The sequence below is a fragment of the Schistocerca nitens genome, chromosome 12 (assembly GCF_023898315.1).
Source record: "Schistocerca nitens isolate TAMUIC-IGC-003100 chromosome 12, iqSchNite1.1, whole genome shotgun sequence".
Taxonomy (NCBI): Eukaryota; Metazoa; Arthropoda; class Insecta; order Orthoptera; family Acrididae; genus Schistocerca; species Schistocerca nitens.
Genome location: NC_064625.1, coordinates 110,712,693 through 110,740,058, shown reverse-complemented (window position 1 = coordinate 110,740,058; position 27,366 = coordinate 110,712,693). Strand labels below are relative to the sequence as shown.

Here is a 27,366-nt window from a genome sequence, read left to right as displayed (position 1 = left end):
TTCTTTTGTTTCCTACACTGCGTGCTCAATATACAGATTGAACAATATTGGGGATGGGTACAACCCTGTCTCACTCCCTTTCCAACCACTGCTTCTCTTTCATGCCCCTTGACTCTTACAACTGCCATCTGGTTTCTGTACAAATTGTAAATAGCCTTTTGCTCCCTGTATTTTACCCCTGCCACCTTCAGAATTTGAAAGAGAGTATTCCAGTCAACATTGTCAAAAGCTTTCTCTAAGTCTACAAATGCTAGAAATGTAGGTTTGTATTTCCTTAATCTATCTTCTAAGATAAGATAAATCATAGAGTCGGTATTGCCTCATGTGTTCCAACATCTCTACGGAATCCAAATGGATCCTTCCCTAGGTTGACTTTTACCCATTTTGCCATTCGTCTATAATGAATTTGTGACAGTATTTTGCAGCCGTGACTTATTAAACTAGTTGTTCAGTAATTTTCACACCTTTCAACACCTACTTTCTTTGGGATTGGAATTATTATATTCTTCTTGAATTCTGAGGGTATTTCACCTGTCTCATACATGTTGCTCAGCAGATGGTAGAGTTTTGACAGGGCTGGCTCTCCCAAGGCTACCAGTAGTTCTACAGGAATGTTGTCTACTCCTGGGGCTTTGTTTCGACTCAGGTCTTTCAGTGCTCTGTCAAATTCTTCATGCAGTATCGTATCTCCCATTTCATCTTCATCTACATCCTCTTCCATTTCCATAATATTGTCCTCAAGTACATCATCCTTCTATAGACCCTCTATATATTTCTTCCACTTTACTACTTTCCCTTCTTTGCTTAGAACTGGTTTTCCATCTGAGCCCTTAATATTCATATAAGTGGTTCTCTTTTCTCCAAAGGTCTCTTTAATTTTCCTATAGGCAGTATCTATCTTACCCCTAGTGAGATAAGCCTCTACATCCTTACATTTGTCCTCTAGCCATCCTTGCGTAGCCACTCTGCCTACTTCATTTATTGCATTTTTATATTTTCTCATTTCATCAAATAAGTTCAATATCTCTTCTGTTACCCAAGGATTTCTACTAACCCTCATCTTTTTACTTACTTGATCCTCTGCTGCCTTCAATATTTCATCCCTCAAAGCTGCTCATTCTTCTTCTACTGTATTTCTTTCCCCTATTCTTGTCAATCATTCCCTAATGCTCTCTCTCAAACTCTACAATCTCTGGTTCTTTCAGTTTATAAAGATCCTATCCCCTAAAAAACCCACCTTTTCTCAGTTTCTTCAGTTTTAATCTACAGTTCATAACCAATAGACTGTGGTCAGCATCCACATCTGCCCCTGGAAATTTAAAACCTGCTTCCTAAATCTCTGTCTTACCATTATATAATCTTTCTGAAACCTTCCAGTGTCCCCAGGCCTTTTCCGTGTATACAACCTTCTTGCACAATTTTTAAACCAGGTGTTAGCTATGATTAAGTTAGGCTCTATGCAAAATTCTACCAAGCGCCTTCCTCTTTCATTCCTTACCCCCATTCCATATTCACCTACTACTTTTCTTTCTCTTCCTTTCCATGCTATTGAATTTCAGTCCCCCATGACTATTAAATTTTCGTCTGCCTTCACATCTGAATAATTTCTTTTATCTCATCATGCATTTCTTCAATCTGTTTGTCATTTGTGGAGCTAGTTGGCATATAAACTTGTACTGCTGTGGTAAGTGTCGGCTTCTTATCTATCTTGGCTACAATAATACATTCACCATGCTGTCCATAGTAATTTATCTGTGCTTCTATTTTTTTATTCATTACTAAATCTACTCCTGCATTACCCCTGTTTGATTTTGTATTTATAACCCTGTATTCACCTGACCAGAAGTCCTGTTCCTCCTGCCACTGAACTTCACTAATTCTCATTGTATCTAATTTCAACCTATCCATTTCCCTTTTTTAATTTTCTAACTAAGGGATCTGACATTCCATGCTCCAATCCATAGAACACCAGTTTTCTTTCTCCTGGAAATTATGTCTTGAATAGTCCTCACCCAGAGATCTGAATGGGGGACTATTTTATCTCCAGGATATTTTACGCAAGAGGACATCAGCATCATCATTTAACCATACAGTAAAGCTGCATGTCCTCGGGGAAAAATTACAGTTGTAGTTTCCCCTTGCTTTCAGCCATTTGCAGTATCTGCACAGCAAGGCCATTTTGATTAATTTTACAAGGCTAGATCAGTCAATAATCCAGAGTGTTGCCCCTGCAACTACTGGAAAGGCTGCTGCCCCTCTTCAGGAACCACACATTTGTCTGGCCTCTCAACAGATACCCCTCTCTTGTGGTTGCACCTATGGTACAGCTATCTGTATCACTGAGGCACGCAAGCCTCCCCGCCAGCAGCAATGTCCGTGGTTCATGGGGAAGGATATCACTGAATATGGCTGTAAATAATAATCTAAGAAAACGTACTAAGAATGACAAGAAACAGATTTCAGATTACCTCATCAGTCAACATGAAATATTTATTTCCAGACCAAAAATGTTGAGTGTCAATGGACAACGTTCATGAGTATCATACAACATGCCTTAGACAGGTATGTGGTAAGAAAAGTTGTGAGGGATGAGAAAGACCAGCCATAGTTTGAAAGCCACATTAGAAAGCTGCTACAAAAGCAAACATACATTCACTGCAAATTTAAAGAAATCCAAAGCCTCACAGACAAACAAAACCAAAATTAACATAAGAAGAATTGTATGTGAAGTGTTCAACAAATTCCAAAATAAAATTTTATCGACTCTTTTGACACAAAATCCTAAGAAGTTTTTGGTCTTATGTTAAATCAGTAAACGGATTGAATCCATCTGTCCATATGATCCATGATAGTAATAGAACAGAAACAGGGGATGACAGAGAAAAGGTCGAAATAGTAAACATCTTTTCCCTTCCACTGAGGAAGATTATAATGCAGTTGCTCCTGTAAATTGTCAGAATGGCAGATATCAAAATAAGTGTCACATGATAGAAAAGCAGCTGAAATTACTCTACAGAGAAGAGACCACTTTGTGGTGTCACCGCCAGACACCACACTTGCTAGGTGGTAGCCTTTAAATCGGCCGCGGTCCGGTAGTATACGTCGGACCCGCGTGTCGCCACTGTCAGTGATTGCAGACCAAGCGCCGCCACGTGGCAGGTCTAGAGAGACGTCCTAGCACTCACCCGAGTTGTACAGCAGACTTTGCTAGCGATGGTTCACTGACAAATTACGCTCTCATTTGCCGAGACGATAGTTAGCATAGCCTTCAGCTACGTCATTTGCTATGACCTAGCAAGGCGCCATTATCATTTGCTATTTATCTTGTGATACATTTACCGTCAGACAGATGTTCACCAATTATGAATTAAAGTTAAGTATTCCAGTAGTTACTTACGTTATTTGCTACTATAAATTCCCTTACCTGTTCCAGACCTCACGCCAGCCTGCGTGAGCTTAAACGCGTGCCTTTTGGCTTCCTCTCCTAGTGTCTTGGCTGTCTTGCCAAGTCACAACACACTTGACCTGATAGCATATTCTACATCGAGTATACAAAAGAACTTACTCTATGTGAAAGTAGGTGGACTACTTCTAGCAGCAATGCACTGTAGGTCAGTACAGGAGCAGAGCATTCCTAGTTACTGGAAAAAAGTGTGGATCATTCCTGTTTGGAAGTAGGGTCATTGAACATGTTCTCAAAACACGAAGTCTATATCTGTGACCTCTGTCTGTTCAAGACTTTTAGAGTGTGTTTTATGCTTGTGTGTTATGACATTTCTGGAGACTGACAGTCTCTTCTGTAGGAATCAACATGGGTTCTGGAAACAATGGCTGTGTGAAACGCAGCTTGCTCTGTCATCCAGAGACCTAGAAAGCACTATATACTGGCACTCAGGTTGATTCCATGTCTTTCATTACCAGAAGGCATTTGGTGCAGTCCACTCTGCTGCCTAATGAACAAAACACAAGCATACAGGATATTAGACATGCTATGTCACTGGATGTAAGAGTTTGTAGCAAATAGAACAGAGCATTTCATTCTTAATGGAGAGAAATTTTGAGACATAAAAATAGCTTTGGGCATGCTGCAGGGGAGAGGTATTGAACAATTACATTCACAAAATATATAAATGACCTTATAGATAATGTCAGAAGTTGCAGAAAGCTTTTCAGGGATGGTGCTGTCATGTACAGAGAAACAGGAATGCTAGAAAATTGCTTACAGAACCCTCATTTGACCAATACTTGTATATTGCTCATCATCTGGGAACCATACCAGATAGGATTGACAGATGAAATAGAGAAGATACAAAGAGGAGCAGCACATTTTGTTGCAGGGCCATTTAGTACATATGAGATACTCCGCCATCTCCAGTGGCAGATTCTGGAACAGAGGCACTCTGCATCAAGATGTGGTTTGCTCTTGAAGCTGTGAGATGTACATTTCTAAAAGAGTCAGCTAATATGCTCGGGGAAAAAACCTTAACAATACAAAGAAGGAGCTGTATGACACAAACAAGAGGGGGTAGTCCTGTTTTTACATCTGAAAGATGTCTCTTCAAATTTCACACAAGTAGCATAACCTGATCTGTATTCTAAGAGTGGTGCTAATAGCACCACTTTGAGAATGCAGATCAGATTTGCTTTAAATACATGCTGTAGTGGTCATGAGTGCTAATTACCTTTGAGATTGGACCTGAGCAGTTGGTTGCTCAAGAATGCCTTTAATGCAACAAAGGCACCATTGAATGAGTTCGTGTAATAGGACTATGAGAAGAAGGATATTCCTTCTGTGATATTGCAGAAAGAGGTGGCAAGAATGAAGCCACTGTACAAATGCTGGGAGCAGTGGTCACAGGAGCATACAGCCACAAGAAGACTGGGCTCCGGATGGCTAAGTGGCACTACCCAGAGCGAGACCATCGTGCTCAGTGTATGGCTGCGGTGCTTCATACTGCATCTTCAGCAGTAATTTGAGCAGAAGTTGGCACCTCAGTGACCCAACAAACTGTTACAAATCAGGTTGGCACCTCAGTGACCCAACAAACTGTTACAAATCAGTTACTTCAAGTACAGCTCCAAGCCAGATGCCCTATAGTGTGGCTTCCACTGACCTCAAACCACTGACATTTGCAACTTCAGTGGTGTCAAGTGAGAGTTCATTGGAGGGCAGGGTGGAGGCTGTTACGATTTCTGATGAAAGCTGGTTCTGTGTTGGTGCTGCAATGGTCACGTGTTGGGTAGGAGGGGCCAGTTGGGGGCCTACAACCAGCCTGTCTGTGTGCTAGACTCTTTGGACCTACACCCAGAGCTATAATCTAGGGTGTGAATTTTTATGACAGCAGGTGCACTCTCGTGCTTATCCCGTGCACCCTGATTGCAAATTTGTAAGTTAGTCTGGTGATTCAAACTGTTTTGCTGTCATTCATATCCAGCATTCCAGGGGGTGTTTTCCAAATGGACAACACCCACCCACCCACATACTGCTGTTGTAATCCAACATGCTGTACAGTGTGTTGACACGTTACCTTGTCCTGCTTGATCACCAGATTTGTTTCCTGTGAAATGCATATGGGACATCATCCACAAACAGCATTATACATCGCTGTATTGACTGACCTAGTGCAACAGGCTTGGAACTCCATCCCACAAACTGTATAAAACAGTGCATATTGTTTGCTTGCTTGACATCTGGCAGTTGCATCAGAGATTAATGTATGAGCTTTTCACATTTTCAAGGGCTTATCTTGCATTACATTAACCTGTGATCTTGCAATGTTAATCCTTTAAATATGTTACTGAGAGAAATTTATTCCCAAAATTTCCTCACAGTAAATGATAACAGCCAACCAGTTGCAGTATAAAGATTTATTAAAATCCTAGACCACTGTTTCGGTATATCTAAATATACCTTCATTAGAAGTTAAATACACCTGTTTTCAGGATTTGAAATGAGATGTCCATGTATTTCAAAACAGCCTTTGAAACCTGGGCAGGTACATATTTCAAGATTTTAAACATGGCTGAAACAATAACTATTGAAATTCTTCACGGTAAATAACAGCCAACCAGTTGCAGGATAAAGATTTATCAAAATCCTTGACCACAGTTTCGGTGTATCTAAATATACCTTCATCAGAAGTAAAATACACCAGAATGAGATTTTCACTCTGCAGCGGAGTGTGCGCTGATATGAAACTTCCTGGCAGATTAAAGCTGTGTGCCGGACCGAGACTCGAACCCGGGACCTTTGCCTTTCACGGGCAAGTGCTCAAATTGTAGAGCACTTGCCCGCAAAAGGCAAAGGTCCTGAGTTCGCGTCTCGGTCCGGTACACAGTTTTAATCTGCCAGGAAGTTTCAAAATACACCTGTTTTCAGGATTTTAAATGAGATGTCCTGCAACTGGTTGGCTGTTATCATTTACTGTGAAGAATTTCAACAGTTGCTGTTTCAGCCATGTTTAAAATCTTGAAATATGTACCTGCCCAGGTTTCAAAGGCTGTTTCAAAATACATGGACATCTCATTTAAAATGCTGAGAACAGGTGTATTTTACTTCTGATGAAGATATATTTAGATATACTGAAACCGTTGTCAAGGATTTTAATAAATCTTTGTCCTGCAACTGGTTGGCTGTTATCATTTACTGTGAAGAATTTCAACAGTTGCTGTTCCAGCCATGTTTAAAATCTCCCAAAATTTCATTATTGTACAATAACTATGTTTGGCATTGCAATTTTTCCCATCAGTGTGCATTCTTCCTCCCACATTTATCTCACAAAAAAGACTGTGAAGGAAAAATTGGAGAGATTTGGGCTCACATGGAGGCTTACCAACAATTACTCTTCCCATGAATTATTACACACCATAAGGTGGCTTGGGGCATAGAGGTAGAGACAGGTGTAGATGCAGATGTAAGAATATGGAACAATTTTGTTCTTGAACTCCCATTGTATGTCTACTAACACTAATAAATAAGAGCTTAATCAACACTAAAAATGGAGGAAATTTGTATAATATAATTAAGATTTCCATCCCCATTTTATTTTTGTATACTTACTTCTTAAAGTTAAGAAGTAATTTACCATCTTTTCTTGCAGGTTGTTAACTGCACCTCTAGAAGGAAAGATTCTGGATATTCAAGATACACCAACAGTATGGCAGGCAGTTCCAAGAAACCCTGTTGCACGCACAGTAGCATTTGAGTACATAAGAGAACAGTGGACTAATCTGACCAGCAGGTAAGTAACAAGATACATCATCAGACTCTTCTAATTCTTCGCATAGGCAACCCTTTGAGGATTATTGAAGTGAAAGACAAAAATTCGACTTAGTAGCTGAAGTTAGGCATTTAAAAAAACTGGAAGCTGGCCAGCCAGTATGGTGCTTAGTACACATTACCTGCCTGTGTGAAGTTGGCATTTCTGAGAGACTGGTTAATAAAATTGACCATCAACAATAGACAGCAAACTGCCACGTCATCATTGGGCTCATCCATATATTGTTATGCTATCACGTGCGGTGTCATTGGTTCTCAGTCCTTTGCCAACTGAGGAAAAATTTATGTTCTGCATCTGCTGCATCCACTTCATTCTCTCAGTTGGTGAAACCCATGCTGTACTTAATAGTAGACAGCTTCCTAGATTAATGATTTTCCAAGAAATTTTAATTTCACTCATTTCTTTTATTATGATTTTCCAGACTGCTCATTCACACAGCGAGACAAGGTCATGGGATTCAATTCATTGTTTCATTTTCAAAGAACCTTCTACCACAGTTGAGTTCTGGCTTGCCTCTAAACCTGTCGTGTTCTACCTCACACTGCTGTACCATGCCCTCTGTTTGGCCGATATAATAGTAATAGTACTCACACAGTAATTAGCTTCACATAGCATTTTGTGTCCTATATGTTTTGTGAATTGCTACACTTCTCCTGGGAACCTACCAAGCGAGGTGGTTAATACAGCAGTAAGACACTGGACTTGAATTTGGGAGAACGCAAGTTCAGGTTGCCGTTCATACATCCGGATGAAATTTTTCCGTTGTTGTTGTTGTTGTTGTTGTTGTGGTCTTCAGTCCTGAAACTGGTTTGATGCAGCTCTCCATGCTACTCTATCCTGTGCAAGCTTCTTCATCTCCCAGTACCTACTGCAACCTACATCCTTCTGAATCTGCTTAGTGTATTCATCTCTTGGTCTCCCTCTATGATTTTTACCCTCCACGCTGCCCTCCATTACTAAGTTGGTGATCCCTTGATGCCTCAGAACATGTCCTACCAACCGATCCCGTCTTCTGGTCAAGTTGTGCCACAAACTTCTCTTCTCCCCAATCCTATTCAGTACTTCCTCATTAGTTATGTGACCTACCCATCTAATCTTCAGCATTCTTCTGTAGCACCACATTTCGAAAGCTTCTATTCTCTTCTTGTCCAAACTATTTATCGTCCATATTTCACTTCCATACATGGCTACACTCCATACAAATACTTTCAGAAATGACTTCCTGACACTTAAATCTATACTCGATGTTAACAAATTTCTCTTCTTCAGAAACGCTTTCCTTGCCATTGCTGGTCTACATTTTATATCCACTCTACTTCGACCATCATCAGTTATTTTGCTCCCCAAGTAGCAAAACTCCTTTACTACTTTAAGTGTCTCATTTCCTAATCTAATTCCCTCAGCATCACCCGACTTAATTCGACTACATTCCATTATCCTCGTTTTGCTTTTGTTGATGTTCATCTTATATCCTCCTTTCAAGACACTGTCCATTCCATTCAACTGCTCTTCCAAGTCCTTTGCTGTCTCTGATAGAATTACAATGTCATCGGCGAACCTCAAACTTTTTATTTCTTCTCCATGGATTTTAATACCTACTCCGAATTTTTCTTTTGTTTCCTTTACTGCTTGCTCAATATACAGATTGAATAACATCGGGGAGAGGCTACAACCCTGTCTTACTCCCTTCCCAACCACTGCTTCCCTTTCATGTCCCTCGACTCTTATAACTGCCATCTGGTTTCTGTACAAATTGTAAATAGCCTTTCGCTCCCTGTATTTTACCCCTGCCACCTTTAGAATTTGAAAGAGAGTATTCCGGTCAACATTGTCAAAAGCTTTCTCTAAGTCTACAAATGCTAGAAACGTAGGTTTGCCTTTCCTTAATCTTTCTTCTAAGATAAGTCGTAAGATCAGTATTGCCTCAAGTGTTCCAGTGTTTCTACGGAATCCAAACTGATCTTCCCCGAGGTTGGCTTCTATTAGTTTTTCCATTCGTCTGTAAAGAATTCGTGTTAGTATTTTGCAGCTGTGACTTATTAAACTGATGGTTCGGTAATTTTCACATCTGTCAACACCTGCTTTCTTTGGTATTGGAATTATTATATTCTTCTTGAAGTCTGAGGGTATTTCGCCTGTTTCATACATCTTGCTCACCAGATGGTAGAGTTTTGTCAGGACTGGCTCTCCCAAGGCCATCAGTAGTTCTAATGGACTGTTGTCTACTCCCGGGGCCTTGTTTCGACTCAGGTCTTTCAGTGCTCTGTCAAACTCTTCACGCAGTATTGTATCTCTCATTTCATCTTCATCTACATCCTCTTCCATTTCCATAATATTGTCCTCAAGTACATCGCCCTTGTGTAGACCCTCTATATACTCCTTCCACCTTTCTGCTTTCCCTTCTTTGCTTAGAACTGGTTTTCCATCTGAGCTCTTGATGTTCATACAAGTGGTTCTCTTATCTCCAAAGGTCTCTTTAATTTTCCTGTAGGCAGTATCTATCTTACCACTAGTGAGATAAGCCTCTACATCCTTACATTTGTCCTCTAGCTATCCCTGCTTAGCCATTTTGCACTTCCTGCCGATCTCATTTTTGAGACGTTTGTATTCCTTTTTGCCTGCTTCATTTACTGCATTTTTATATTTTCTCCTTTCATCAATTAAATTCAATATTTCTTCTGTTACCCAAGGATTTCTACTTGATCCTCTGCTGCCTTCACTACTTCATCCCTGAAAGCTACCCATTCTTCTTCTACTGTATTTATTTCCCCCATTCCTGTCAATTGTTCCCTTATGCTCTCCCTGAAACTCTGTACAACCTCTGGTTCTTTCAGTTTATCCAGGTCCCATCTCATTAAATTCCCACCTTTGTGCAGTTTCTTCAGTTTTAATCTACAGGTCATAACCAATAGATTGTGGTCAGAGTCCACATCTGCCCCTGGAAATGTCTTACAATTTAAAACCTGGTTCCTAAATATCTGTCTTACCATTATATAATCTGATACCTTTTAGTATCTCCAGGGTTCTTCCATGTATACAACCTTTTTTCATGATTCTTAAACCAAGTGTTAGCTATGATTAAGTTATGCTCTGTGCAAAATTCTACCAGGCGGCTTCCTCTTTCATTTCTTAGCCCCAATCCATATTCACCTACTATGTTTCCTTCTCTCCCTTTTCCTACACTCGAATTCCAGTCACCCATGACTATTAAATTTTCGTCTCCCTTCACTATCTGAATAATTTCTTTTATTTCATCATACATTTCTTCAATTTCTTCGTCATCTGCAGAGCTAGTTGGCATATAAACTTGTACTACTGTAGTAGGTGTGGGCTTTGTATCTATCTTGGCCACAATAATGCGTTCACTATGCTGTTTGTAGTAGCTTACCCACATTCCTATTTTCCTATTCATTATTAAACCTACTCCTGCATTACCCCTATTTGATTTTGTGTTTATAACCCTGTATTCACCTGACCAAAAGTCTTGTTCCTCCTGCCACCGAACTTCACTAATTCCCACTGTATCTAACTTTAACCTATCCATTTCCCTTTTTAAATTTTCTAACCTACCTGCCCGATTAAGGGATCTGACATTCCACGCTCCGACCCGTAGAACGCCAGTTTTCATTCTCCTGATAACGACATCCTCTTTTTTCTGTGTTTCCCCTAAATTGCTTGAGATGAATATTGAAGGGGTTCTCTTGAAAGGCCACAGCTGATTTTCTTCCCCATGTTTTTCCAGTCGGAGCTGGTGCTCCATCAGCAGAGTCCACACAGAATACTGTGACTGGCAGATGCGCAGTCAGCAGGGCACACTTGGGGGGGAGTGGTTGTGGTGGGGGCTACAGGCAGGCACAGTTGGGGAAACGTCCAGCCCAAGGGGGAATTGCCAATCTAACTGTGGCCTACACTCACATTTATTGAAAATACTAAGTGGAACACCTTCAGTCCCACACTTGCATGGTGACCATTCAAAGAGATCTGTCACTTCTGCTTTGATTAGTATCTGAAAAGAATTCCACCAGAAATACTGTGATTTATTTTATGTTGACTTATTAACCATTTGCAACTTCCAGAGAAGTGTCATGAGTGGCGAATTTTGAGTAAACCCTACACATTTCTCTTGTTGCCATGTTAAAATTTGACTCTTTTTGCCAAAACGCAGCAGAGTTTACACAGTGTCACCTCTCTAACATGTGCAGATGCAATTGCAAGAGAATTCTGAAACTGTGTTTTATTAAGTGAGGAACTGAGGAAAAATGAAGTCAGTAACTTATTAAAAAAAAGCACATTGTCTGTGCAAAATAAACATGTAATGTCTTCACTTATGTTCCAAAATCCACAGCATTTCTCGTTTCACCAGCTATCAATGGCCCATAAAAAATACATTCTTTTGTCGAAAAAGTCTATAGTTAATGGAATAACATGGTAGATAATGAAGTTTCGCTTAATAACCATATGGTAAAATACTCTCCTCCATTCTATCATTTGCCAAAATCTCATTTTGATATCTCAAACTGTTGATGAAATATTAGGAAAGATTTGAATATTTCTTTCTGGCGATAATACTGGTGCAGCACGATGGCAGGTGAGTATGCTACATCAGGTCAATTTTCTAGAGATTGGTGATGGATAGACACCTCCACCCACACCTAAAGAAAAATTCGGTATGTTAGCTATATTTCATATGCATCAACATATTAAGCAATTTGCATCCAAACGCAAAATCATAGCGACCCCCAATTTTCATTGCAAATTTTTTCGAATTTCGCAGTATTACTTCCAAGTAAATATCACAATAACTATAACAATTAATGAAATGATGGGCACATCATCATGAATTTGAAACAAAAAGCTATAAGTGATGCAAAAATGAATTTTTTACTAAAAAATTTCTGTAAAATAATTTGGGAACCTGTACGCATTTTTCAATTCTGGCACCACTGATAGGCTGAAAGGTGGCAGACACTGATGGCCTCTCCTTCCAAACAAATTAATGAATTCACCCAACATTTTCAATGCAAATTCGTCACTGTGCGTCAGCCACCATATCCTTCACCAACTCTAATTATCTCACTGCCCTTTCTGTGGGGCCTTCTACTATTCTCTTACTTCCGAGAGCCTCTCTCTCTCTCTCTCTCTCTCTCTCTCTCTCTCTCTCTCTCTCTCTCCCTCCCTCCCTCCCTCCCTCCCTCCCTCTCTCTCTCCCTCTCTCTCCCCCCCCCCCCTTTCCATGTGGTGTGTTGCTGGTTGTTATTGTTATCTTGTACCCTGAATAGAAAGAAACAGGGTAGTAAAGCCTGTCTGTATACTATCAAGGTGGTTTTGAGTATGTTGTAGAAGTTATGGTGCAAAGCACTTACGCATCCACCACACAGTCCCTATCTCTCCTCATGCGATTTCCATATTTTTTAGAGCTCTGAAAAAAGAAATTTGTTGTCTTCAGTTTGCTTTGGACAAAGAAGTGCACATCTGGGGTTCAGTTTTCATTTGACCGCCCTTTGTGTGTGTCAGTGTTCAGTTTAAGCTGCAGGAATTTGGTTATGATGTCGTATCTTGACATCTCTTCAAGTAGATTAAATCATTGAGAAGTTTCTTCCTTGTGAAGATTTACGACTTGCGGGTTTTTTCTGTGTGATTCTTGCTCATACAGTTTGCTGATATAATTTCATAGGCATCTGCTGCCAGTCAGTTGACATAAGAGCTTTTTGCATATTCTACCACATCATATTGTAAAAAACTATTTCTGGTGAAACCAACGTTTGAGCCGCAGTTACAGCCGTCATCTTTTGGGTGTACTGGTGTATTTTTGCTGTCCAGAGTCACTTAACTTTTTATCATGCTCACTCACTGAGCTTGATATCACAGCAAATAATTTTAAGAAACATTGATATGATTGTTACCATCAGGTGGAAGGAGTGGAAACTTTATTACAGTAGGTCACAGCACTGGAGGGAGTGGAAATCTGCTGTTGCTTGTTGCTTCTTACAGTGTGTGCCATGATTTTTGTTTATTGGCAGATCAGGTATTCCTCGTACTGGATGTAGCATCCACTTTGATGGTTACTTGCTGATAGTGCTTGTGTCTCACATTGTTAGTCAGGCCTTTTGTGATCTTGTCGTAATAGGGAAAGCCTGAGTCCATTCTCTGTATTCAGGTTGTTATAATGTTTTAATATTTTGATGACCCCTCTGATCTTGAGTTTCAATCCCTAGCTGCTTGGGTAGTAAGCAGATTTCATTAAATTTTATTTCCTTGCTGCAGTCTTTGTGGCATTCAGCCACTGCAGATTTATTGTGCTGCCCATGTCAAATGTAGTGATCCAGTGACGTGACACCGTATCCAGAAAACTTTTATGACAACTGACGGTGGCTGCAGAAGCCATTGCAATTATATTCTCTGTATAGTTGTGGTTTTGCCCAATCCAGTGCAACATCTCAATAGCAAATTTGTGGTGAAGCTGGAAGTCATTTCACTTAACTGCTTTCACAATTTTGACTTTGTAAGCGTGCGAAAGATGTACCTTGTGAGCTGTTGAGTGAGGGATGTTAAGCTCTTGTGGTGCTCAGTGAACTAACTTTGGTGGGCTTCTTTAGAAAGTGTCTCTGATCTATTCTATTTCATCAGATGTGCATTTTCTGCCACAAACTGAAACATCTGTTTTCACTCCCAGTGGCTAGGAACCTGTCATGCCGAGACTTACGCATCTTAACATGTTGTGGTTCCCTTTGAACTTTACATCAGATATTTCTTTGGGAAGCAATGGGTGATTTTGTTTCCACACACCACACCATGCAAGGCCTCTCTCTTCAGGCGATCTGCTTGTTAATTAGCATCTGACAGAAATCATTTGGAAAAAAAAATCCACACAAAACTTTTGAGTTGCTTTGCATGATGAAGCAAACCTGAAGTATTTGTCTCACAGTTTTTGTAAATTACATTTTGAAATATGGCAGGTTCCATGCAGACACACAGTATGTATGCAGGACGTCCAGAATAAACATATAACAACATAAAACGTAATAACTTGAGAACCAATTGAGATATTTATTGACAGACAGCATGTTTCTACAAGTATGGAAACTCAGAATGCTTTTTTCACACCTAATACACCTCGCTATGCACACTATTAGTGGCATGGTGTATATTGGAAACAACGTCCAAAACTAATGAAAGCTGTTAAAAGTATTTTATTTCTAAACATTTGTTATTCAATACAAGTGTCTTTCTAATAACAAGGAATGTATTTCTGATGCTGCATGTAATTTCTTTGTTAAAATTAATGCGACATTGGTGAATCATGTTCTGTACTAAAGTGGTGAATCTGGTTCTATACTACAATGACTGTGACAAAGTATCCAGTTTCATTACAACATGAAGACTGATTTAACTGTGTGTGTCTTTAGAAAATGACTAACCTTCTCCAATACTTAACAATAAAATTGCAAAAATGCAAACTCATCAGGGATGCTTTTCTCACAGGCCTCATCTGTTATGACCTGCAAAATCTGGCGGTGACTGCAGCCATTTTCATGGAAGACTTGGCAGCGTGGCTATAAATCGATGGGTTATTGACGATACGGCAGTCACTTACAACTTTACACTGGCCAGAAACCCACACATTTTGTTACTTCATATTACCACAAGACTGTATGAAAAAGCAGTTCTTTGGCATAGTGTGTTCCTGATATTCTCTGTACTGATATCTGATCTGGTTTCGGTATACTGCCCCATGCTTTACACTATCTTGTGATAGCACTGTTATACTCAACTCCTGGGAGCACACCACTAATCAGTTGTACTGAGAAAATTTGAGAGATCAGGCCACAGTTCATTCTTCTAACCTTAACCAGAAGATTCATTATTGTTTTTTTGAAGTTTTAAAGAACACACTGTATACTGAAACCTAATTTAACAGCTAATCAGTGTGTACGAATCACTTACAGGTTTCCTGATACAGACTACCCTCTTAACGATATGCTGGATGGAGCAACTGCTGGATTGAGTACAGCAGAGCAACTAGATCAGGTAAGCAAATTAACACATAACACATCATGTGAATTGGAAGAGTCTTTGCTGGTCTTATGTGTAATTATTAGTTGTCTTCCAGCTTGTCATGCCTGGGGGCCTGGGTTCGATTCCCGTCTGGGTCGGAGATTTTCTCCGCTCGGGGACTGGGTGTTTGTGTCGTCTTCATCATCATCATTTCATCCTCATCAATGCGCAAGTCACCGAAGTGGCGTCACCTCAAAAGACTTGCTCCAGGTGATCAGGTTTACCCATCGGGAGGCCCTTGCCACATGACATTCCATTCCATTCCATTCCATTCCATTAGTTGTCTTAATATTTAAAAAGTAGCAGCCAATATTCCTTGCAGTACCTTCCTGTTGCAAACTCCAATAAGCTTTGAGAGTGTGACCTTAGTCTGTAGTGACAGAGGGGTGAGAAAGAGAAGAAGAAAGCAACCTATGGTGTGTTGAAAACAAATTGAGATTTTTGACAGTTTGGTTCAGGAGAAGGGACAACACAATTTCCCAGTTAATGTACGAACAGATCAGCATGCACAGGGCAAACAGTTGTCAGACTGTCAATGAATGTTAGCTTGTAGTTTCAAGTGTGAGTGGCTTCCGTGTCAGTCAACTCTTGTTGTGGAACAATGTGTCAAAGCTCTGGAGTGTTCTGCTATTGTGAACTGATGTGTTTCTTTTAGTATTGCTTTAGTAGCAGTGTCTTTTGTTTCATAAAGGTCACCATAATAGAGGTCATCTGAGAACACATCACTGGCTACAAATGTGTTGAGTTAGAAGCCTAATTCCATACCCCAGACAAGATCATGAAATTGTGTGCAGGAGAACTTTGAACTGGAGTGCGATAGGGCGGTGTCCGATTTGCAAGAAAGGTGGACAAGATTCGTATTATGTTCATAGTGCTGAGAACGGAAGGAAGGTAACAAAGGTAAAGCAACACTAGGTTGTCCTTTGCTTGAAATATCAGTCAAGATAAGAAGTTACTTCTGAGGTATAGCCAAGACTAATGCATTCCAGCAAGATGCAATTCACTGATCTGAGAACCATACACTAAATAAACTTCTTTTCAGCTTTAAAGAAGGAGAATTATTCAATAAGTAGAAGCCTCCTCTACGAAACAGTCTTCAGGAGCTCAGTTTCTGGCATGAAAAATTTTAACATCTGAATTTTTTGGTGTTGAGAGAAGTGACATGTTTCAGAAGATTTTAATGGACAAGTGGGTAAGCTGGGTGCTACCAAAGTTGTAGGCTAATTTGGGCAGGATATTGTGAATGATAATGCTAGTCTGCTAGAAATGTGTAGACAGTACGGTTGTAAGATAGGGAATGTTTCTTTTCATTATTATTTTTTCAACATAAAGAGATTCATAAATATACATGGATGCAGCCTACAAGGAAGTTACACTCTACAGTTGATTATGCTACTGGAAAAGGAAGTAATCATACTAGTGTGGAGGACTGTGAGCAGAATGTGGATCTGACCATTTCCTGATTCAGTGTGCTCTTTGGCTCCCCTTTGAAAATATTAGTAGGTGCCCAAATAATTGTAATGAGAATGGATGGAAACTGGAACAACCACTTTATAAGTTAAGTTTACTTCAGGATTCTCCAGTTTCCTTCTTACACAAGCAGAGATTGAGTGGGAAACTACATCAGACTGGTGATGCAACCGTGGAAATATTCATGAAGTGGCCTTCAGAAGTCTCAGAGTAGTTGAGACCATGCCTGTCAAATTTGAAAGTGATTGGTGCTGTGATGATATTGCAGCAAAGAAGAAAAGGAGGCCTATAACAGATGGCATATGAGCAACAAGACTGATGGTAGAAATAGAGAGAGAGAGACAGAGAGAGAGAGAGAGAGAGAGAGAGAGAGAGAGAGAGAGAGAGAGAGAGAGAGGGGGGGGGGGGGGGGTAGTGTACCAGATGTGTCTGACACCTTCAGTCACACACTATTCACTATCAGATTGAGGAAAAAATTCTTGGTTTGCCAGCCCGGTGAGTCAAAACGATGAGATCATATCATATTCAAAACTTTATCTATGTTTTAATCTTGGTTGGAATTCATTCATTCATAGTTCCATGTATCTTCACCAAAAATTTGGCTAGGTTTGAATTCAGCTGCCTGTTTCATAAAATGAAGCAGACACCTAGCCATAGTAAAGTACTTTATGATCTGAAGAATTCAGTCTTGACCAGATATTCATTTCTTTTAAAAGCATATGTAAATAAAGGGCGATCAAAAAGTTTCCATTTCAGAGTAATGCTGTAGCATATGTGCAATGTAGTGCAACTCCAGCTTGGATATATAAGTACCAAGATGTAGGCACAGGGATTTGGGCATTCATGCCTTTCTGATGTGCATGCAGTAAATGTGCAGAAACATGAAGTATGGTGATGTTATCACCAAATGTGTCCAAACGGGACATATTATTCTTGTCTTGTCTGCTGAAGGACAGACATCTGTAGACATCCATCAAAGAATGAAGAATGCGTATGGGGTAGCATGTCTGTCAGAAAACATCACTGTGGAATCATTTTGCCAAGTTCTGTGCTGGCTGCGATTCAACATAAGATGCCCCATATCGCAAATGTCATAATGTGGAAGTTACACCAACTCTAGTAGCAGGGGAACTCGAGTACCTGCCCAATAGACCTGATCTTCCCCAATTATAAGCCACTTCTTTAATGGATAAATTACATTTTCTGAATCACGACCTTCTTTCTGATCTGTATTAATTGAGGACTGTGAGTTGGGAAACATCCCTGTGTGCATCATCAATATAATAAATCATTTGCATCTTCATGATTGCCAGGAACTTAATTGTGAATTTCAGGGTAGAGGGTTCTTCGATTCATCTTCAGGCTTTATCTTTGCCATTCCACTCTTGAACAGCAAGCAGAAAAAATGAGCACTTTAATCTTTCCATGTGAGTTCTAATTTCTCTTATTACACTATGATGATTGTTCCTTCCTAAGTAAGTGGACACCAACAAAATATTTTCAAATCTGAAGAAAAAGTAGGTGATTGAAATTTCATGAGAAGAGCCTGCCACGATGAGAAATGCCTTTCTTTTAATGATTTCCACCCAATTTGTATATCATATGTGTTGCACCCTTTCCTTTATTTCACAATAATACAGAATGAACTGCCCTTCTTTGTACTTTCTCTGTATCCTCCCACAAGAATTGGACCTATGACGACTGAAGAGAATCATTCATCTTGACAAAAGGGCAACCCTTCAGCAAATTGCTGCAGATTTCAATGCTGAGCCATCAAAAAGTGTCAGCATGCGAACCATTCAACAAAACATCATTGACACGGGCTTTTGGAGCCGAAGGCCCACTCATGTACCCTTGGTGACTGCAGAACACAAAGTTTTATGCCTCGCCTGGATCCAACAACACTGACATTGAGCTGTTGATGACTGGAAACATGTTGCCTGGTCGGACGAGTCTTGTTTCAAATTGTATCGAGCAGATGGAGGTGTAAGTGTATCAAGACAGTCTCAAGAATCCATGGACCTTTCATGTCAGCAGGAGGCTGTTTGAGCTGGTGGAGGCTCTGTAATGGTGTGGAGCATGTGCAGTTGGAGTGATATGGGACCCCTCATATGTCTAGATACGACTCTGACAGGTGACACATATGTAAGGATCCTGTCTCATCACCTGCATCCATTCATGTCTATTGTCTATTCTGATCTCCAGCAGGACAATGCGACGTCCCACATCCAGATTTGCTACAGAGTGGCTCCAGGAATACTTTTCTGAGTTTAAACATATCCGCTGGCCACCAAACTCCCCAGACATGAACATTATTGAGCATGTCTGGAATGCATTGAAATGTGCTGTTCAGAAGAGAGCTCTATCCCCTCGTACTCTTACAGATTTATGGACAGCCGTGCAGGATTCATGGTGTCAATTCCCACCAGCACTACTTCAGACGTTAGTCAAGTCCATGCCACACCATGTTGGTGGCACTTCTGCATACTTGCAGCAGGGGCTCTACACAATATTAGGCAGGTGTATCAATTTCGTTGGCTCTTCAGCGTGGAATGCTAGTGCAACCCATTCTTGAGTACTACTGGAGTGTTTGGGATCCGCACCACGTTCGTATTATAGGATGACATCAAAGCAATTCAGAAGTGTGCTGCTAGATTTGCTGCCAGTAGGTTTGATCAGTGCACAAGTATTTTGCGAATGCTTAGTGAACTCAAATGGAAATCTCTGAAAGGTTCAAACGGTTCAAATGGCTCTGAGCACTATGCGACTTAACTTCTAAGGTCATCAGTCACCTAGAACTTAGAACTAATTAAACCTAACTAACCTAAGGACATCACACACATCCATGCCCGAGGCAGGATTCGAACCTGCGACCGTAGCGGTCACGCGGTTCCAGACTGAAGCGCCTAGAACCGCACGGCCACACCAGCCGGCTCTCTGAAAGGAAGACAACACTCTTTGTGAGGCACTATTTCAAAGATTTAGGGGACCAGTATTTGAGGTTGATTGCAGAATGATTCTACTGATGCCAGTGTACATTACATGTAGAGACCACAAAAGTAAGGTAAGAGAAATTACAGCTCATACAGAGGCTTTTAGACAAGTAATTTTTCCCCCATTCTGTTTGTGAGTGGAACAGGAATGTAAATGACAAATAGTGATACCCTCCACTATGCAGACTGATACCATCTGGTAAGTCTCCCCTGACCCACCATTCTGGGCGACTTTTCTGAAATCTACCCCTTCCCCTAAACCTCTCCGGTCCTTTTCCTTCTCCCCTCTTCCTTCCCCTTTGTAATGGTACTTGAATTACGTAACCATTACGGCACCTCAACTCAACCTCTCGATACCAGCAATATTCTACTGTGTTTCTGTAAAGTAGTTAACATGTTTCTGAGACAACATTCAGAATTGATTTCATTAATGTAGAGGTGCTTTGATACATCAATATGTTTATGTTGCAATGATATTATTCTTATGTGTATTCTTTCTTTTGTCACTATGATCTTTGACGTACTTGTAACTCTTGATTTTTGGGCGCACAAGTAGTTTGTTAGAGTCGTACCTTGAGAGAGTCAAGTCTTGGACATCATGTTGGAAAGACGCATATTGTAGCCAGTTTATAAAATGTGAACTTTAACAGTGAGGAAGATGTTTTCAAGTATGTTTTCTATTGTGAAGTGATGTTTTGTGTGTTACGTGATATTGAAGTAATAAAAAAGAAGTGTAACTTAAATTCGGAGTGCTGATTACTTTTTTACAACACCATTGTCCTGCAAAAGTGTAATCTTCAAAAATGGTTTGTGAAGCGCATCTACAAAACTTTTGAATATCGCAGAATAAAACCTAGGCCTCTTTGCATCCGATCTTGGAATCATCACCACCTAGATTTTTGGCGATTGAGCCATGATTTTACAATGAGACCAGCGAGGGAAACACAAAAAGATGAGTGCTTAGTTTATTCATTATTACATGAAATGACTTTATTAACTGTGTTCTAATGACACCTGCCACATAATAACTTTGTTGTTGCTCAAAAATGCAGTATTTAGCAGCGTGAGCAACACCACAATCATTATTAAATTTTGACCTTTGTTGTGGTAGGGTTGTTAGACCTTCAACCCTTCTGCCATAAGGAGGAGCCACTGGCTCCAAAAGCTTGCATAAGTGTAATCATCTTTTGTGTATGTGTTCTCCTGCCACCACTCGTTGAGTCGATTGTTCTTATCTATCGAGGCACAAAGTATGTGTGAGGATTCAGATGCACTTCCATCAGTAATACGGTATGGTACTGTTTTTTGGAGAAATTGGGCAGTGTATTGTGCATACTGAAACTACAGAAATAATCGCTAAAAACATGTGAACTGTATCTCCGAGGAAATTTTGTTGGTCATTATTTAAAAATATGCAGTTTTATACCAGTGCAGTTGTACCACCCATTTTTTGATCTGTCTCTTCTACTCTAATCAAATGATTAGCATCAGTATATTATGAGATGAGTAAACTACAATTTGCAATACTTTTCCCACTTCTAGCTTTACTTGGTCATTTAATTATACATCACTTCAGGCAGATACTCCTAGATTGTTGTTACTACCATCAGGGATTTGTTGAGAATTGTGCTGTCAAAGAACAATCAGTTTTTCCATTTTCCATTTGCTCTACTGTTTGGAAAAGTGAACCACCAAGACTAGAGAGATGTGATCACAATGAAATTTATTCCACATACTAGGGACATGACAGTATTGTAGACCTGTGCATGCACTGTGACTGTGTAAATTCAGTACAGAGTAGCACCACCACGTGCTGCAATCAGAGCCACTAGATCTCTCAGCAGGGAATTGAAGAGCGCCTGAGTATGCAGCTGGGGAATACTCTGCCATACAATTTACTGGTGCATCCACAAAGCATCAGGTATGGCTGCAGGAGGATCCTGAACGAATAAGTTGCTGACCGACCATATCGCAGACATGTTTGATGGGCAACATGTCAGGCGAATGGGCAGGCCAAGGAAGCAGTAGATCCCTTCGTTCTTCCACGAAGGCTTGCATATTCCTCCCCACATGTGGACAGGAGTTGGCCTGCTGAAATGTGGCATCTGCATTTGGCCTTCAGGAGGGGCAGTGCGTTGGGCTGTATAACATCCCTGATGTAGCAGGAGCTGTTCATATTGCCCTCAAGTTGTAGGAGGCCAGATCACGTGTTATAGGTAATGGTGCCCCAAACCGTCACACTCTGCATTTGTCTGCATTGCGGCTCAACAATACAGTTTACCTGATTGCGTTTGTTGTATCCTACCTTCTCGTCGAATATGGGGTGCCTAGGAAACCTGATTTCTCAGATCGCTAGACAACAATTTGAGCAAATCGTATTAACCAGTTTTTATTGCGATAATATAAATGGCAATACTTAAGAATGAGATTTTCACTCTGCAGCGGATTGTACACTGATATGAAACTTCCTGGCAGATTAAAACTGTGTGCTGGACCGAGACTCAAACTCGGGACCTTTGCCTTTCTAGGGCAAGGGCTCTACCATCTGAGCTACCCAAGCACGACTCACGCCCCGTCCTCACATCCTTACTTCTGCCAGTATCTCGTCTCCTACCTTCCAAACTTTACAGAAGCTCTCCTGCGAACCACTTGCCCACGAAAGGCAAAGGTCCCGAGTTCGAGTCTCGGTCCGGCACACAGTTTTAATCTGCCAGGAAGTTTCGACAGTACTTAACTTTGAGAATTTACAATGTCACAAATAAAGGGCGACTTGCAAATAAGAAATCTCTTCAGTATATACAATTCCAATACAAGGGAAGTAATACAGTGGATTCTTCTATCCAGGTCACTGGTCTCGACACTTCTGTAGAACTGCCAAACTCGTATAACTGGGCCGCAGCCAGGCACTGCGGCACTTGTGTCCTCTTCGTGTCGAGGGCACTGCCGTTGTGTTGTTATCCTGGAGAGGGGTCTGTCAGTGTGCAATTAGCTGATGTCGTCTCGCAGCCATCTCTGCTCTAACATTCCCACCTGGTGTGCCGGCACTTGACTTCACGCCGGAACAGCGTCCACCGTGGTGGCGTTGAATGTGGGTACAGCCGTCATTGTAGGACAAGTTGAAGAGGGGTTCACCCGATAATAATACGTTCTGTCACTCAATATACCAGTGCCGGCATTCACGTACCCATTGCAGTCTATGGTATTGGTGGGTTACAGTGAATGGAAGTTGGCACAATGATGTGTGTCACCAGTCTAGTCCTCATAAGTTGGCATCAAACTGTCAATGTGTATGTGTCCATACATGTTGCAGTGCTCTAATGTTATGCCAGCACTGTGGATGAAGCTTTTATGTTCATTATGGCCAAGCAGACAAGGTTCAAATGCTGATATTCCACTCTGTGATGTTGGCAAGGCATAGTGCCACTTGGTTACACTTTTCCACTTTGTATGATGGCTCCACACCAACTGGGGTTTGTGTAACACTGACCTGTCATGTCACACAAAAGAGGATCCTGTTGGGCGAATGTGAACACCACTTCTCTGCCATATAAATCGCTTATTGTGGTTCTGCTGTTCTATACGTCCTCTTATTGTGGCATGTTACAGACTGTTGCTTCTGAGTGTTTCACTTTTTACAAACAGTAGTGTGTTCATGTGCAATATGTGACATTTATTTATGTTGGCAATCAACTGCCAGTTCCTGCACTAAGCGTCTACATCTATATCTACAGCTATCCTCTGGAAACCACCGTGAGGTGAATGGCAGAGTATACATCCCATTGTTCATCTTTATTTGCTGTTGATCATCAGGATGGTGGAATAGGCTTCAGGTGTTATACATAATAACGATTTTTAGTTATACACACAATTACAAATTTTAACCATACACTTTAACATAGGTTTGGTATACTTTATTATGTGCTCAATCACAGATATTTATACTTAATTATATACACAATTACAAGCATTTGTATTGAATTACCTGCACAACTACAAACATTTAGCCATATATTTTAAATTTTAACACTTGGTCATATTTTTTTCATCAAAAAATTCTTTTATAAAATGGATTTTCAGCCAGCCAGCTGTACAGTTTTCTTTGAAATAATTTCAAAGGCACAGATCATGCTGAGAGTGGTAATTTGTTAAAGATTGCTAGGGTGCTGATTGTGGGTGAATGGGTCGTTTTTGCTAGTCTGTGTCTCGGAATATTCATTTTAATTTTTCCTCTGGTGATGTGCTAGTGTATATCTCCCCTTATAGGAAATTCTTAGATATTTGTTTTAATGTATAGTGATGAGATACGTGTGTACAGATTTACAATTGTAAGTATATTGAGGTTTCTAAACAGAGGTTGACAGTGGTTGGTTCAGCCCTACACATTTTTCTTGTGACTTTTTTTTGTATCTTCAATATATCATCTATTTGTGTAGAGTGGTCCCATACTAGCAGTTCATAAGAAATGTGAGACTGGAACAGTCCAAAATATATCAGTCTTAAATAGTTATACCACTTGTTAGGGTTTCTTCCTGTTCCATTCATGTATGGTATGCAAGAGCAATGAGTGCTTGAATTCCTCTTTGCATGCAGTAATTGTTCTAATTTCATCCTCACAATCCCTAATTGAGCAATACATAGGGTGTTGTAGTAGAGTAATAATTTAAAACCAGTTCTCGAAACTTTGTTAACAGACTTTCTCAAGATAGTTTACGTCTGTCTTCAAGAGTCTCCCGGTTCAGTTCCTTCAGTATCTCGGTGACACTCTTCCATGGATTAAACAAGCCTATGACCATTTGTGCTGCCCTTCTCTGTATGCGTTCAATATCCCCTGTAAATCTGATGTGGTATAGGTCCCACACACCTCAGCAATATTCTAGAATGGGTCGGATGAGTGATTTATAAGCAATCTCCTTCATAGACTGATTGCACTTCCCCAGTATTCTACCAGTAAACCGAGTTCTATCACTTGTTTTACCCCAACTGAACCTGTATGATCATTGCATTTTGTATCCCTACAAAGTGTTACATTTAGGTATTTGTACAAGTTGGTCAATTCCAACAGTGACTCATTGCTATTATAGTTATAAGATACTCCTTTTTTTCATTTTGTTGTGTGTAAAATTTTACATTTCTAAAAATTTGAGCAAGTTGCCAATCTCTGCACCACATTGAAATCTTATAAAGAGCTAAGTGAATATTTATGCAATGAAAATAATCAATTAATGATAATACAAGGTGTTTCAAAATGAATATACGGGTTTTAAGGCTTTGTAACACGTATTACATTCACCTCACAATTATAAATAATACACTAAATGAAAGAGAAACACAGTTTTTTTACAATTATGCAGTGTGAATACAGATCACGCATCTAGTTGATAGGTGAGTTGTTCCAAAACCTTGATCAGTGTGTCAGGAGTAACTGTTGCAAAAACACAGTTTCTAAAGTCGGATAGATCAGCTAGTATTGGAGGCACATGCAATGGTCACATCAGATTGTGTGTGAATGTGAAGGTCATACATAAAATGCTGTGTCAACCAGCCCCTCGTGCCCAGTCCAGCTGTTGGGTAAAACATTGTTTAACCAGTCGCATACTGAGTTATGCCAGTGAGGCAGCGCACCATCTTGCTCCCAAATAAAGATGTGTTGTTCAGCTTCTTCCCATTGTGGCATTGGCCATAGCTGTATCACATCAAGATAAGAAACATCAGTTACAGTTTATTCATCAATAAAGGAAGGCCCATAAACTTTCCACGGGGATATTTCTTGTGGCTAAGCGTGACAGACTCGCACTTGTTCAACACGTTTTTCGCTCACTGTTTGTCACTCGATACTATTCCCATTGCACGCAGGTATACAAACAAAACTCTTTGAGTTGCTCTTTCGTTAGATGTATTATTTACAATTGTAAATTGAATGTAATAAATCCTACAATGCCTTAAAACCAGTATGTTCATTCTGAAAGACCCTGTATAATGTAAATGGACAGGTAAAGAAACTGGATGGGATGAGAAGGAAAGACTTTTCTTCTCATTCTGTCCAGTAAGTCTCCCCTGACCCAGGATTCTGGGTGATTTTTCTAAACTGTACCCTCTTTTCCCTAAATCTCTCTAGCCCTTTTCCTTCATCCCTCCTGCCAGAAAGAGCCACTAGCTCCAAAAGCAAGCTTGTGAAAGTGAAATTGTGTGTGTGTGTGTGTGTGTGTGTGTGTGTGTGTGTGTGTGTGTGTGTGTGTGTGTGTGTGTGTGTGTGTGTCATTTCGCAACACCATTGACAATAATACCTATTTCATTCGTCTTTTCAATGTTACGAGGATTAAACTGGGGCAGTTCTCTTAGGTTCTCATGTGTAAAGGAACATTTGACAATGGAGTTACATATTTCAATTTTTGCTTTGCTAACCTCAATTTCAGTTCCTGTCTCATTTTCTAGGGACCATCACTAACTTTGTTGTCAGTAACAGCCTCTACATATGACCGGAGTTTCTTTCGGTTCTGTGAAAGACTGCATGACAACATTCTGTTATAATAGTGAAGGCATCACGCATTCCTCTCTTGACAGCCAAATGAGTTGCATTCGATGTCTCTCTGTCTACAACCTTACACTTTGCTTTACACCTATAAATCAGTATTATCTATTTCTTTAAAATTTCTTTACAGTGGCTGTGTACAATGTAGGTTCCTTCCCTTTATGAAATGTTGTACTGGGTACATATCTATCCAGTGGATGGTCAACTATTCTTTTGAACTTTGATAGTTGTGTTCTTTTGTTCTTGCAGCTTAAAGCTTTCATAAATTCACATCAAGGCCAGTTCAACTTCACAACAACAACAATAGAGCGTGCTGTTGAATCTCTGCAAGAGAAAGTGACCTGGAGACAACGTTTTCAGGCTGACATTGCCGAGTGGCTCAATTCATCTGCTTCTGGTCTTTCAAGGGAACTATAACATTCTGGATCAACACAAAACAACTACTTTCCCAATGGTGCAGTGTACGCTGTTGATAATATGTGTACATAAACAGTGTTATAGCTCATCATGAGTGTGAAGTGTCTGTGTAAGCAGAAGTGTCAAGTGATATACTTTTATGGTATTGTGTGTGGTATCAGCATTATGTGTTTATGACTTTACTTTCAAGTATTGTGTAACAACCTCCTTTTTCTAAAAAAGAAAACTTCCTGGTGTTGAAGCTTCAAGATACTGTTCACTATTTGCAACATTCTGGAAACCTTCAGCCATACCATGTGAGGACAATATCCAAACACCATTGAGTCTTGTACACCTGGGAACATTCCAGTAATGTCCACTCTAATAAAGAAGTTACTTCCAGTAAAATTTGGCTTGATTTCTGAACAAATAGTATCGCACTTTTCAAGTTGAGTAGCCACCATTATGTTAACTTCTACTTAATTTAAAATACAAGAAGAAGTGCATTACAGTGTTATTAATAGTTTGTGTGAAGTACAGATTATCAAAAATCCTCTTATATTTAAACACCACTTTACTTTTGGTTCTAACACACTGTTAACTGATTAACTATTGTTTGAAAGTGAGCAGATAATTATGTTAA

At 40.1% G+C, this 27,366-nt stretch overlaps 1 protein-coding gene across 3 annotated transcripts in view; it reads left to right on the top strand.

Moving 5' to 3' along the window:
- LOC126214858 (aminopeptidase Ey-like) overlaps positions 1-27,131 on the top strand; it is a 282,069-nt gene extending 254,938 nt beyond the window's left edge. For all 3 annotated transcript variants that reach the window (XM_049941494.1, XM_049941493.1, XM_049941495.1), the window contains exons 18-20: positions 7,101-7,241; positions 15,227-15,308; positions 26,577-27,131. In XM_049941494.1, the coding sequence (XP_049797451.1) occupies positions 7,101-7,241; positions 15,227-15,308; positions 26,577-26,744 (391 nt within the window). In that variant the 3' untranslated portion in view covers positions 26,745-27,131. The remainder of the gene's footprint in view (positions 1-7,100; positions 7,242-15,226; positions 15,309-26,576) is intronic.
- Positions 27,132-27,366: the final 235 nt, after the last annotated feature.